Below are 14,934 nucleotides of genomic sequence, written 5' to 3'. Positions count from 1 at the left end.
CCATTAATGAGAGATGGTAAATTTGATCAGATCCCTTAGGTAAGTCCAAATTGAATGTTGTAGTTTTCTTTGACTAACCGTATAGCATTGTTTCAATTATTTTAAGCATGTATTATAAGAACAATAAATATTTCTGGTTTAGAAATAATGGTAAGTAGAGACTGCTGCTAAGTAGTGTTTACCTTGTGTGCCCTTTATTCTTTATGTAAGTACCCCAAAGAGCCCTTTCTCAACACATTTCCTCCTGCCTTCCTTTTCATGACTATTCTTGAATTTTTTTTCAAATAAGCTGCTGGTAAGGACCCCAGATCAAGAGGGAGATAAGAATAAACACTTATGGAGGGAGAATAACAGTAGTATGAACACTTACTGAGCCATTACGATGTACCATGGCATGGGGCTGAAGACTTGATGTACATTGTCTGCACAGTAACCCTGTTAGGGGTAAGCTGCATTGTTTCCCCATTGAACTTAGGAAGCTCAGGCACAGAAAGATTGCAGATCTTGCCCAAGGACCCACAGCAAGTAAGTGGTGGAGCTAGGATTCTCACCCAGGGCTGACTAACCCTGGAACCCATATCTTAGTTACTTTGTGTGCTCTGGTACCGTGTCGGGTGCCAGGTATCCTCCCAAACGCCATCTGGTACATTTGCTTGTGTAATTCTCACATCAGCCTATAAGAAACCGTCTCAAGTAGATGAAGTTACTTACCCAAGGGTATGTGATATCTGAACCATTTATCCTATTTTGTGGTTCTCTCCCATGTTTCAGCCAAGGTCTTTAACAGCAGAGTGGTTTGTCCAGCGGGGTCCCTTTTCCCACTTCCCAGCACCCACATAAGCAGGAATCACGTGCTGGAAATGAAACCAAGTGACAGAAGCAGCTGCACAAGCAAGAGAAGCCTGATCGGGTCCACATTAACCAGATGACAGGAGTGAGAGCCTTCAGTTACAATTCGGGGACCATCAGTGAGAAATGGGATGACCGTGAACCTGAAATAAAGGTTGTTGAAATAACACTGGTCTTCCAAAGGAAAGCGTTTCCTTACCGTCTGCCCTCTCAGCAGAGAGGATGTGGCACTCTTGTTGTTTGAGTAACTTCAAACCAGTGGTCAAAGCCGTGAAGAAATTCCTGAAGGAAAGTGTGATTGCTTATAGTTTCTGATGCCCACTATTGATTTCCTTTTTAGAAATTTTTTTCAATATCATCCCTGAGTCTATTTATAATTCTAGCATAAGAAACTGAGAGTAGTAGAATTAAAGCAAGTTAACATGACCTCTTTCACAGGCTTTTTGTGAAGATTAAATTTACACACACAGTATAGCAGAGTGCCGACACAGAGTACGCATTCAGTGTGGAAGCTACTGTTACATGATTACGTCATTGCATTTTGTGTTCTCACATGATACGGTCCTGGGAACCTGACCTAAATGAGGACATTTGGCCCCTCAGCTCAGGAAGACAAGCATTCCAGACACTGCTTGGTTAGTACCTAAGTTAGAGACTAGATCTCCCCTAGGGATCCTCTCTGGTGCTGGCAGGAGGCTCCTATTGCCATGGCGTCCATCACACTCCATTTTTCTGTTTCAGGTGGTTAGCTCAACCAACGGAGAGCTGAATGTTGATGACCCCACGGGAGCCCACTCCAATGCACCAATCACAGCTCATGCCGAGGTGGAGGTAGTCGAGGAAGCTAAGTACGTTCATCTTTCATGGGGGCTCTTGTGTCCTAGGTTGAAAAGTCTTCTATCTTTTCCTTTCTGTGTGCTGCTCATCTCAGACTGGATTTCTCATGCTTGTGTCCTCAGCTTTCTTCCTTTGACTGTTTTATTTTTTTGCATGGTACCTTAAGGCTGCTTCTGCCCTTCTTTAGCTGTGATTTCTGGGAAGATCATCACATTTTTCTAGTCCACATGGGGCAAAAGACCTAGTGAACTAAAAGAATCGTGGTATAAGAGCTAAAACGGATAGTAGTCATGAGCCTCTTGGGTCCCTTGAGCTTCTTGCTCCCTGTGGGATACGGAGAAAAATCTGCTTATCTGAAATCATGGACCATACTGAACAGCATTTGATGCCTGGTTCTTGGCTAAGAACTCTGCATGTGTAGTCCTGGAGCAAGAGTTTTAGGACCAATTATGTTCTCACTTAAATGATTCTGGAATCAGAGAGACTCTGATTAGTCAGGCAAGATAGTCTCTACCTGTGAGGAAGAGTTTTGGGAGGAGAGGAAATCACACTATTGGGGAGGAGTGAGTCCACTCTCTTTTCTGCTTCTCTTGCCTGTGAATGTGTTGCCCTACCTATACCACCAGCCCCTTGGTGCTCTCTGCATGGCGTGTGGTTAAACTCTTAGCAGTTGGGGTATAAGGGGGAATAACTGCCAAGTCTACTGCTAAAGCAGTGTTTCTATCACTTCTTTCCCTTTTTGCCCCATCCCAAATTCCAATCCAGGCTGAAACTCCAAGAAGACATGAGGTAGGGAGAGAGAAGTCCTTTACAAATCAGTAACTGCTGCCAAGCCCGATATGGACGACCTTTCTTAGAAACCCTTTGAGAACATTCAGGCTATCCCAGTATCTTGTTCTCAGAAGCAGACAACATACGAATAGTGACACTGTGTCCCAGGTGCTCTCTTGAGTGCCAGGTGACCTCAGTACCTGCCAGAACATGCTTACACCTCTGGGTATAAAGTGGTGGGAGGCCATTCGAGACCTGCATTCTCTCTTCGGGCTACACTTTGCATACTTGTCCCCTGCCCACTCCTCTGCTCCCCTGCCCATCTGTATGATAAGCTCACTTTGCTTCCAAGAGGTCCTTTCCTCAGAAAGCCAGGATTTGGGGATTCCTACCCAGTAGGTAAAGAACAACTCAAGGATGACTTGGACTCTCTCTTGTCAAGTTCCTGCTGACTGCAGACAGCTTCAGATGCTCCTCTCCTGGTTTCTAGAGGGCCCTTATGAGCAAGGAAGGCAGGGGCAGTTTTTAATGCCAGGGAGAGACCATTTTTAGTAAGGAAACATGCTCTCTGGTCTCAGAGACTTTGGAGATTTTAATAGTACTCACAGTTTTTCCAGCTTCTGTGACAAAACTTCATTCTCCGAAATAAACAGTATAGTACTTCCTGTCCTCTGGGTTCTCAACCTTGGCTGCACTTTGGAATCACCTGGGGCATGTTAGAAAATACGTGTATCTGAACGCTGGTCCCAGAGATTCTGCTTTTATCTGGGATTATGGCCTGAGCATCAGGAAATTTTAAAGTTCAGATGATTTGAATGGATGGCCAAGGTTAGGAATCAGGACATTAAACATGTTCTGATTTAAACACTGTCTGGCCTTGAAAGATGGCTATACCCATTCCCACCCCCACCTCACTCCCAGTTCATGTCGTGGCTATTACTTTGAAGGCCAGGAGTTAGTTCTGGATTTATTAGTGTACTTTGAATACCAAGATTGAATGGGCTTTCGTCTTCTGGTGTGTCCTATATAGGTTTATCTTTTGAACCCATTCTCTCATTTCGTTTTGGTAAATGTGTACACTGATTGTGTATGTGAGTATGGTGTTTGTGTCCTGTGTGTAAAAGAGGGGGCTGTTCACACAAACAGGTTGCAATGCAGTGAATTCTGTTCTGGAATATTCTAAACTTTAAGATGTGATGAAGAATGTTTAACGTCTTCCCATTTAGTTAAAAGGACTGCTGTGCCTCTTTGCCACTAGTTCCAGGTTTGGGCCTTCAGAAATGTGTGGAAACCAGGAGGGAGCAGTTGTCTTTGACCAAATGTCATCCAAAAGCTCAAAGCTTAGGGCATTTTGTGTGCTGATTCCCCCAGTGATTTCGTGAGCTACCAATCCATCTTGCCCAGGGAACTGTCAGCACAACCATGTGTGTTTCTTCTTGGCCGTCTCTATGTTTTGGAGGGAGGGGGTAGCCGTGAATCCACCTGCTCGATCATTTTCATGGGAAGAAGTCACAGCTAGAGAAGCACAAGATGTCCCAAACAACCCCTCATTGCACGCAGCTGTGATGCCATTTGTCCATGCAGCCTGCTTGTGGGAAAAAGAGGGCTGTTGCCTCTGTTAAGATTCACCCAGGGACTGGGGAGATATGTGAAACCTTCCCTTCCAAGCTTTTGAGTTTGGGTTCCTCACCCAGCTTGTTTTGTGTAAAGGAGGAGAGACATAACAGGGTCTTGGTTTTTGTTCTGTTTACGAAATGAATATCTAACTGCCCTTTTCTTCTGGTTATAGGACACATGTCCTTGTTTAAATATGATTGGAAGGGTGGTGAGGCAAGACAGCTTTTTGTTAGGGTAAAAATAGGAGTTTTTGGTTAGTTACCAAATATAACTTAGCAGTTTCTCCTGGGAATTAACAAGAATGGGATGTAGGCCTTTCTCCTGGCAGTTATACCTTAGTCCAGAGCAGTGACCCTTCTTGCTGCTTCATTTCCTACTAAAATAAAGGGTGGCTGAAGCCTTTCCCCCCTCCTCTAGGGGGATAGCTAACTGCCAGCTGCTTTGGTCAGGCATGTTGGAATTCTGGAAAGGCTAAGGACTTCTCTTTCCCTCAGAATAGTTGGGAGGTCAGCCTAACATTGTATAGTAAAACTTTGTGTGGGAACCAAAATGGCTCACTTGGTGCTTGATTCAATTCTTAGAGCAGGATTGTTTCCTCTTTCTCCTGCTACCTTTCTGGAAATTGCCCAGGAAAACCCACTCTGAGGTTCTTTCTGTTTTACCTTTCCCCTCACTGAGATACCCAGCTCCCTCCTCTATGCTTCTGTCAGGCACCTGCCCCCTCCTCCTTAGCATGGGGGCCAAGTGGCCTGGGCGTACTCACCGTACCTCAACAGAGGAGGAAACGAAACACAGACACATACTGCATGTTTGCATGGCTCACAGGGAGTCGCTTCCATCTCACCTCTGTGGACTAATATCTCTCTTTCTCTCTTCCTTTCTGTGTTTTTCTCTTTACACACTCTGTAGCTGCCTGAAAATGCTCAACCTGTGGTGAGTCCCTCTCTCCAGTCCACATGCTAGGGGAGCGGACCAGACTGGGCTGGGACTGGCAAAGCCAAACAAAATGCCTTAGGAACACTGAATGGCTTCCATACGCCACCTTGTGCAATAACCACCCAGACTGGGGAACTAGATCCACAAGGTGGGGATGGGGCAGGCCTACACCCAGGAATTAATCTGTTCCTTCTTTCCTTTCAAACCCATCTCATCGCTGTCGTCTCCTGTCAAAACAATATCCCACAGTATCCAGAATTACCTTTCTATTTTTAGCTGAGTGAATTGTCTCCCAAATTAATAGATCAGAGATAATCAGAGAGGGACAGGAGCAGGAGGACAAGGTTACTATATCAGTTGTTTAGATTATCATTCACAATGTCAGTTGTTGCCAGATAATCTCACATTCTGTAGCTTGGTCCCTCACCTGGAAATTGGCTGCTTTGCAAAAAATCTGTGACTTTCCCTTTTGATTCAGCTGGTTCTTTTATCTGTATAATGAGTCTTTCAAAAAGAGCTCCTTCTTGGGGGGAGAAATGGACATTTTGTTGTTGTTGTTTTGGGTTTTTTTGTTTGTTTGTTTTTCGTTTATTGTCTTTTTCTTTTTCTTTTTTTTCCTGTCAGAGTACATTCAGTAGGTCAAGGGCTGACTCAGCTAATGCAATATTGAAGCCTCTCTTTTCCAACTCCTGGAGAAGGTTCCTTGAATGCCTTCTTAGGAACAACAGGAGCTATGTGGAAGGGGAAGCCCTAAAGAGTCCACATTCAGTGAGGCACATTCTTGCTACAGGAAAGAGCCCTCTCTCCAGCTTTCTTCTTAGCTGCTGCCTGTGGCCTTCCAGATGCTCCTGAGCGAGTTGGTCTGTTGTGGTCTGGAATGAGAACCCCCCCACATCATCTGCATGCATGGGGTTGTGTTCTACATGGTGATAACAGCCTGCTGGACTCTGTAATCACCTTGTTTCTATTTGTCTTCGGGGACTGGGTTGGACACCGGTTTCTGAACCCCAGGTGGTCTAAGCCAAGTTGCCTACAGGGTTCCCCAGGGACAGGGCTGTGTGGAAGATAACAAATGGGTTTAATGGAAATAGACTTTGTAGTCTTATGGTACTGAGGAGCACATTTGGCCTGTTTAATCTAACAAACATGTCTGTGTAAATTTGACATTGTCATAGTCTATTTTTTCCTGTGAGAAGTCAGTCGCATAATTCTGAATGCAAATACAGAGCCTGCTGTGTGCTCATCCAACTCTGCTTGGAAGTCTAGGGGGTTCCCCAAGAGCTTAGGTACCATCTGCTTAGGTGCTCCAAAAAGCTTAGATGCCACCTAGCTGTAGAGATAAGACATATATACTTGAAAGGACAAGTAGTTCTCCAGGACACTTGTTGTTGTCTCCCAAGCGGTCACTATGGACAGGAAGACTTCACTGATATGGTGGGGTCTGAGCCAGGCATGAGAGCAAGGGAAGTATGTAAAAGAACACTCAAGAAGAGATGAGTGGCAAAGGGGTAGCAGACGGGGAGAGGGCCAGGATGTAGCAAGAGTGCAGTATAGGCGAGGTAGTGGCTCACAGGTCTGGGGAAAGAGCACGTGGTGGCTTGGGACCAAGGAGAATGGACTGATTCTGACTCCAGCATGTTAAGAACTTCTGGTCATCCAATCAAAGAATCAACTGGAAGAAAACCTACGACATAAGAAGGATTCATCACGCACCTTCCTTCTCTTCAGAGAATAAGATGTCTGTATGGAATTAGTCAGTGGGCTTGGTCTGGGGTCTGACCCAGTTTAACAGGCCCTGTTGCCAATAGTAACCACAGAAACTCGAGGGTCGAAGAACAGATTGTGGGGCCTATTTCCTTGGGGTTAGAATTAAGAAAAGCTTCTGCTACTGCTGAAGCATTAACTATAGTAACTAGCCAAAATTCATCCAGGCCTGAAAACCACAGCTCACATTCCCCTCTGGTCAGGCACATTCAGCACAGCATGTCAGGTTATGATGTGCTTGTAAGCAGACGTTAATTCTTAGGATTTGCCTTGAAGGAGGTAAAATGAAATAGTATAATTTGAAATGGACCAAAATAGTATTTTGGACTTCATTGTGATTGTTCCTATTAAAAACACAAAATCCTCATTTTAGCACCCCCCCCCAAAAGAAGAATAGAGATTGACTTAAATGTTAATGATGTCTCTGAAAATCATGGTTAATAGGGAATAGGTAGCTCTGTTGAAGTACTGGTGCCCTCATGAAATTTAATTTGCCTTGTTTAATGTTAATTTCAGGACCTTCAACTTGGAAATGTCCATTTTCTAAAACATATATAATAGAAAAAGACCATATTTTTTTTAAAGCCTCCTCCAGGGAGAAAACCATCTTAAATAATTGAAAGCATTGGTCATTTTTATTTAAAAGAATTTATTCAGTCTGCAAATACACCTACCGTTTGTTTAGTGACTATATTCACACCCATTAACAGTATTTTATGGGGCACCTGATTCTGGTGGGCTCAGTTGGAAGAGCATGTGGTGCTTGCTCTTGGGGTCATGAGTTTGAGCCCATGCTGGTGGTAGAGATTACATAAATAAATTAACTTAAAATAGTATTTCACAAAAGCCATTGATACCCTCAGAAAAGCTTTTTTAAGACCTCCTTAAGGTCACATTTGATACATCTAGATATGGTTAAAGGTTATCATTACCTGTATAAAATGTCTGTTTCTGCATTCTAAGAGACCTCCAAATTTTTAATAACCTGTCCTTTGGGTGTCGAAGTACCAAGGGGTCAGACTGAAAACTGAAAGAATCTTAGCTACAGCAGAGAATTTTGGGGCATGGGAAGTAAGCAACAGTTTTTCCTTTTCATATGAATGGCCCTGGCATTAAACCCAGAGGGATTTAAGGAGGAGAACCAGAGACTTTTCTCCAAAAAGCCTTCCTTTCAAGGGTCAAGTTTGCAACTTGACTCCCCCCTCTACCGTCTGGCATCTTTGACTCATCCACACCTTCTGGCCCTCCCATCCTCATTTCCCACATGTCGGCTTCCTGGGAAGGACCTGTCTCTTGCACCAGCCGTGCCACTGCCCTCATCACCCCCTCCTGGACTTAGTCACTGCCTCAGTGAGAGCTGCTCCCCTTTCCAGTGACAGGAGTAGGAGGTGATGCTGGAGCTCAGGGCGGTGCTGGAACCGTGGCTGTTGCCCGAGGGAGCAGCACATGGAGGGCAGGGGAAGGGAGCAGGCCCGGACTTCACCTTACACAAGGGACAGCCCTCTAGCCCTGTCTGGTGCCACAGCAGCAGGCTCAGGAGCTATGCTGAGGACCCTGCAGCCATTCGCTTGTCGAGGGTCAGCGCCTGGGCTGTGGTACCAGTCCCCTCCAAGCAGACAGTGGGCTGTGCTGATTTCATTCAGAGGATCTGGGCTCACAGGTCTCACTAGATTCGGGGCTCCTCCTGCCTGCTCGGGTTGGGTGAGAGTGGAGATGAGGCTGTGGGATGGAGAGAATCCGGAATCCTGCACTGGCAACATCATGAGGTCCCTCTAGAGATGCAGTCAGATTTTGTGGGGGATTTGTCTGCCTCAGTTTAGCTCCATACCTGCTGGCTACTGCAGCTGCATGAAATCATTTTGCTCTCTGTCTTTGGCAGCCCTGAGGACCCCCAGCCTTGTTCTAGAAAAGATGAGCTCTGTGGGCTGAGTGGGAGACTGGGAAACAAGCCTCCTTCCTCCTCCTTCCAAAGATGCCTGTTTTGGCCCTGCCTAGCCTGTAGCCTCTGGATGATGAGGTTTGGTGGCTGCAGATTGAGATGTAACAGCTGTTCCCTTTGGCTCTCCTGGCAGACACTGCCCACTGCTTCCAGTGTGTGCACCGCAGACGCGGGTGGCCCTGTGGGTGGGTGCCAGGGGGGAAAGCCATCCCCCACCCCCGCAGTAAGCAGAAGCAGGCAGAAGCTGTTGGAAGCTGCAGGCCTCCCGCACTGACTTGCGCTGTTCTTGTGCTCCAGGTGCTGCTGTTTCTTTAAGAGGAAAAGGAAGAAGACTGCCCAGCGCCACAAGTGACCAGTGCCTCCCAGGAGTCCTCAGGCCCTGGGGACTCTAACTTGATTGCACCTGCAGCTCCTGCCACTTTTCACTGGAAGGGACTCCTCTGTGGGGAAGGGTAGAGATCCAAACCAAAAAGAAGAAAACAGATGCCCCCAGAAGGAGCCAGTGCGGGCAGCCAGGGCCCAGTAGGTCATTGGCCACCCCGCCTGCCTAAAGCTCTGAGCAGGTCCCAGAGCTGCTGCTCCTCCACTGATTGCCCTTGGGGGGCTGCCTGGTTGACTCTCCTTCCTATTGTTTACAGTGAAGGTGTCATTCACAAAAACTCAAGGACTACTATTCTCTTCCCTCCCCGGTAGTTTACTCCTGGTTCTTGCCCCACCCTCAATCCTCTCCAGCATAAAAGCTAGTGAGTTACAGGCTTTGTCTGCTGAAGGATCTCCAGAGGCTGGGGGTGTGGCCAAGGAGGCTGGGGGAAGGTGGCAGGCCTGGGCAGGAGAAGAACCTTCTCCAGCTACCAGGTGTGCCTGGCAGTATGTGGCTTCTTCCTCCTCTGTGCCTGTGCAGCCTCCAGCCCCAGCTGGCCACGGGGTGCAGGTTCCTCCCTCCCCTGCTCCCTCCTATGAAGTTACACTGTTGGACACAAGCTGTGAGAAATCTGCAGTCTACTGTCCCCGCGTGCTGGCATTCTTCGCTCTCTTGACAAGCGAACTCTGTTCTCCACATGGTAGTAGGACAATGCAAATTGTTCTGAGCAAAGGAAAAAAAAAACTGACTTTATTGCACTTTTAGTTTTGTTTTTGTTTTTGTTTTGTTTTTTAACAAAAAACATGGCAGATGCATATTGTGTCTGGTTATATTGGGAGTTTTACTTTTTTCTGTTTTGAGGGGGATGGAGCCAGCCAAGCCATTCAGAGAGAACATGGGTCCAGAGGACATGCTCAGTGGAAAAAGTTGGGTCTGCAGCACCCAGAAGAGAAGAAGCCAAACTCTGTGTCATTCTGAGTAAACGCTCAGGTTGGCAAGGAAACATACTTGAATACTCATTCATCTTCTCAACTGCTGAAGAATGTCCCTACCAGAGCCTCTTGACCTCATCAGCCTACAGTTTGGACACCCTTGCTCTCCGGCACATGGGATGAGCCAGCCAAGCCAGACTGTGACCAGGAGAAGGAGATGCTTGACAAAAAAATTGGAAATAATCAGTTTCCTCCACTGCCAGGGACTTCCAACTAGATAGCCATGTGACTTCCATAGTAACTTGGGGGACAGATTAGTGATGAAAGAGCCACTGCCATATTGCCACTAGTGGACAAGAAGAGGAGGAACGTGAGCCTGCCTTCCAACTGCCAGAAGAACCTCAGGATTTGGTATCATAGGGCCAGGAAATAAAATCAGTGTGTACTGTCTGCCCCAATAGCTGAGTGATAGCATTTGGGCTGGCCTGCCTTACTAGAAAGCACCCACAGATCTCCCAGCAGGTCCACAGCAGCAGGCTGAGGACTGAGCATGTGGGGCTGTCGTGAACAGGAGGATAAGATTGGTTGGTGCTGGAAAATTCCAGGGGAAAGGATACTGAAATGAAAGGTCTGAAATTATCTTCTCAACTGGATGTAGACTCCTTCCAAATAAGATGGCCATGTATCAAGAGCATGTTTTCCCCAGTCCACTGTCTGCCTTCCCATGTGGGGTAGTCAGCGAACCTACTACCATGAAGGGTCTTGGTTCTTCATTCACTGCTTGGAAAGTCATCAATATGTGGAGTTAATCTCATTGTGCTCAATTTTCATTTGAGCTCAGCAGCTTTTGCAAACAGTGATCTCACTCCAGATGTGATAGAGGAGAAAGAATCACGTCAGGGAGCAAGGCCTTGTGTCTGGGAGTAGGGAGAGCTAACCATGGAGGACCAGAGGCTGGCAACTGAGTCTGGTGGTTTGGGGAACACAGAAATCAGTGCCTCTGGCTTGAGGTGGAGGGCCCTCTTTTGGACTGGAGGATGTGGGGATACTTTCTGGTAGTTGGCATGTCCTGACAAGTCCCTTGATGCATCTCACATGGAGCAAAAATAGCAGTCACATGGATCAGAGTTTCTGGGCCTTAGCCTTTCCATTGGGCCTCGGCTAGGAAGTATCACTTTACTGGCTCCAGACCCACTCAGCTCATGTGTAGATCGTGATCTTTCATTTTTTTAAAAGAAGTTTTCCTGTATACAGAACAGACTGGGAAACACAGTGTCACATCCCTTTTCCACAAGGATTTTGACTATTGCTTCTTCAATATTACCTAGTGGTTAAGGCAACATCATGGAAACTTATTTCTCAATTGGCATTTGGGCAACTTGAACTTCCTGTATAGTATCTTTAACTTATCCCTTGACACTCTCTCAAAGGAGGGCAAGGGAAAGTGGTGACAAAGCCTCTAGCATCCTGGCACTCCATACCCACTAAGTGCCTCCCCACCTCTGCTTCCACAAAAAAGCAAAGGCAGTGACCAGCTTGGCTCAGGGCAGGCCCCCCTGCAGCTGGATTTGTGACTTTATTTTGGGCTTAAATGTTTTTAAAGGCTTGCTCTTGAGGGGTTTAAACCTAAGCAGTTATGGGGGGTCCTTCCTAATGCACTGTTCTTTCTCTGCCCCCCCAATCTCTTACTAGGTATGTGATTTTCATAACAAAGGGTCATAGTGATTTTTCCAAGGCCATTAGCACTCCAAGGTGGTCCCAGACCCCATAGAGATTCCATTGTGATCTTCCTGAAAAATAAAAAGTGAATAAAAAGACTACCTAAGGAATAATTTGGCCATCAGTACCATCCCCACCAGCCCCATCAGGGCTCCCGCCTCCACCCGTTTGCTATATTTGCTTAGCGCTGTGCCTCAGCCAGGCCCCCGAGGCTGGGCACCCCCTCCACCCACCAGCCACCCCAGTCCGCTCACTGCAGTTTTTTGAGCTTTCTCCATTTCTCAACATGGTGCCTAGGGATCTTTTCTTTGGGATTGTTGCGGTTGTTCCTGAGTTAGCAGTAAGTACTAACAGCATCTGTTCATTAAAAAACCCTTACTACATGCCACCAGGAGTTCTCCCGAGCTCTGCGGCCCCTCTGGCATTGTATCCTGAGCAGATTGAGGCAGGCAGGGCAGCGATCCAGCCAGGCATAAACGGTCCTTCTGTATGCCCAGAGGATGACCTGTGTCTGCGCAGTCGGGCGTTGCAAGGGTTGAACCCTTGCCGCACACACGTGCCATTTCCCAGGGATCTCACTCTGGACTCCTCTGCAAGGGCAGGCAGTGTGCCAGCAGCCACTATGCTCTCAGGACTGCCTTAACATTCTGCTGTACTGGGTCTGTCTAGGAGTAAACAGAGTCTAAGAAGGTACAAGTCAAGGGACTTGGCTGACCTCCAGTTCAAGTTCCATTTCACTCTGACCCACAGGGGCAACAGGAGATGGCAGGTTCCTGGAGTTTTCAGTAGTGATGTTGATTTGCCTGTTTATGTCCATGAACTCCGAGTACAAAGAAACAGCCCCCGCTGGTAGCCAGAAGAGGGTCCATTGCCTCTTTATCCCAATGTAGTTCACTGGAAGTGTATGCTGATGGTGCATATTCAGTGTTGATTCTCAGTGCGAGTAACCATCTTTAATGTCAGAAATATGCAGTGATAGTAATGTATGTTGGAGTGGTTACTAAGGATCATAGCCTTAAATTTTTTTGTATGCAAAAGGTAGAGTTTATCCCCCCTGTCCCCCCGCCCAGTGAGCAAGCATGGCCTGCGTTTCTCAAAAACAGCCCAGAAAGCATCTCAAAGGAACGTATTCTTCTGATGCATCTCTCCCAATTCCACCTGATTTGTGTGTGTCCCAGTCACCTCTTCCACTTTCATATTTAAGCCAGTTTTCCATCCCCAGTGAGTAGCCCTGACAATATCATCTCCAGTGTCAGCCACGTTAGGGCTAGAGTCCCTCAGATTGGGAGCTTAGAGCACCATCTGGCCAACATTGCCTTTGCCAGTCCACTGCCACCCTCCCCACCACTGCCCCAAGGTGGGTGGGTGAATTCCAGCAACCCACCTGTCACGTGGCACCCCGTCTGGATTGGCCATATGAGCAACAGGCACTTGTCTCTGGGGTTCTTGCTTTTGCCAACTCCAGACCTCTGGGAAAGCCCTGCCTAGAGATTGATGGCCAGTGACTCCCAGTCTTCCCTGTGATGGGTCAGCAGGAATCGAAAAGAGATCCCTATAGTTTTGTTGTCTTGTTTGGGGGCCGGGGTGGGGGGGGAGGGGTGGCTTCGTTTCTGAATCTTAAAATAAGGAATCCACGGCCCTTGTGAGGGTTTACAGAGTTTTGAGCAGTTTTTAGCCACAAATAAGGAATCTTGAAAGTTTTCAATCAATTAAGCAGTCTTAAAAACAGGTTTCTCATAACTACTTTTGCAGGTGACTGAGTGCAAAAGAATAGGTTTCTCAATTGTATTCAAAATAGTAAGTAGGTTCCCTGGATATAGACAGTAGTAGTTGACAGATTTCCTTAAAAAGCAACCAGGAAGTCCACCCCAGTATTTGTAGATCAGCTTACAAAGGAAAAAGTGAACGTGTACTCCATATGTTTTTAGTTTTATTACCAAACGTGATGTTATAAAGAAACCTCGTTCTGTGGACAGAATTTCTTTTGTTACTTTCCTCCTCTTTGTCCTCACAGTCATATTTCCAGTGCCATCACCACCTTCAATGTCTCAGAGCAGAGGGTTATCCATGGTAATAAGTGGGGGGTGCAGTGCACTCATCCCGATAACACACGAGGACAGCTGTCCTGACTGCCCCTTCCCTGAAAACCCCCTCTTTAAGGGCAGGTGAGACATTTTCAGTGTTCCTCTTCATGAGCTCCAGACCAAATCCCAGGCCAGCCCTTGCACCGAAAGCTTTCTTTAAGAGGTTTGTCAATCTGTTAGGAATGTCTCAGGAAAAATGAGCCATTTCTTTGGGGGGAAATACACTTACAAATGGGTGTACGTGGTTGCACTTGTATGCCTGTGTGTGTGTGTGTGTGTGCACACGTGTTCGTGCACATTCTCATCTGTGCATTTCACTTCCATAAAGACTTACAGCCCAGGCCACTGGGAACATGTGTTACTGCATATTCTCAGAAGTAAACAACTAACAAGTGAGCTTCTCGAATTAGTGTCGCAGGAAGTTGGCTCTGGGAATGAGCCCCATTTATCGAGCAGAAGAGTAAACAGCAGAAAAGATAAGAGATGAAACCAAAAATATAACCACCCCCCCCCATTGGAAAGTAATGTTGATTCATCAATTCCCATTGGATATATTACATGCTCTAATTTATTATATTATTATTTTGTCTGTTTCTTTAATCTTTGCCCATTGTACTTTTAAAAAAGATGTTGGGATTTGATTGCAATTTTTTTAAGACTAGATGTATAAATCAGCTGTGGAAATCAGTTTTAATTGCTGTGTGGATGTGTCTGATTATTGTAAAATACTTTTTTTTTAAACTTTTTGTTTTATTTTAGATATGTGATGTTTCATAAACCCTGGCACTGGTCACATAGCTCAGCTGTGAAAATGAAACTTGTAGTATTTTTAAACATGAATGTCAATTTCAAGTGTATTTGAATGGTTCCTCCAGGGAGAGATTTGTACACCATTGGGAGAAACTCCTCTGCAGAGGAAGTAGCCTTCTTTGGGGGAAAAAAAAAAAACAAAAAACAACGGAAAATGGGTCTTGATATGTTATCTCAGAGTAGCCCATTTCCTAGGGCACCACGGAAAACACAAATGTGATCTTTAAGTATACCTCTTCCCCAATTTGGGGAAGAAAGGACTCAGTTTGCACCCTTTTTGTATGTAAAATAAAATGTCTTACCTTTCTTGACTAA

The 14,934-nt window shown here is 46.1% G+C and overlaps 1 protein-coding gene across 14 annotated transcripts in view; it reads left to right on the top strand.

Annotated features, from left to right (window-relative positions):
* Window positions 1-14,934, top strand: part of CSNK1G1 (casein kinase 1 gamma 1) — a 202,834-nt gene extending 187,900 nt beyond the window's left edge. For 12 of the 14 annotated variants that reach the window (XM_032342844.1, XM_032342846.1, XM_032342845.1 and 9 more), the window contains 2 exons: window positions 1,591-1,697; window positions 9,011-14,934. In XM_032342844.1, the coding sequence (XP_032198735.1) occupies window positions 1,591-1,697; window positions 9,011-9,065 (162 nt within the window). In that variant the 3' untranslated portion in view covers window positions 9,066-14,934. Of the gene's footprint in view, window positions 1-771; window positions 1,485-1,590; window positions 1,698-9,010 lie in introns of those variants that run through there. The other 2 variants (XR_004285703.1, XR_004285705.1) reach the window with 1 other exon arrangement.

This window comes from Mustela erminea, chromosome 5 (genome assembly GCF_009829155.1).
Source record: "Mustela erminea isolate mMusErm1 chromosome 5, mMusErm1.Pri, whole genome shotgun sequence".
In the NCBI taxonomy this organism is placed as follows: Eukaryota; Metazoa; Chordata; class Mammalia; order Carnivora; family Mustelidae; genus Mustela; species Mustela erminea.
This window is presented reverse-complemented; position numbering and strand designations above follow the sequence as displayed.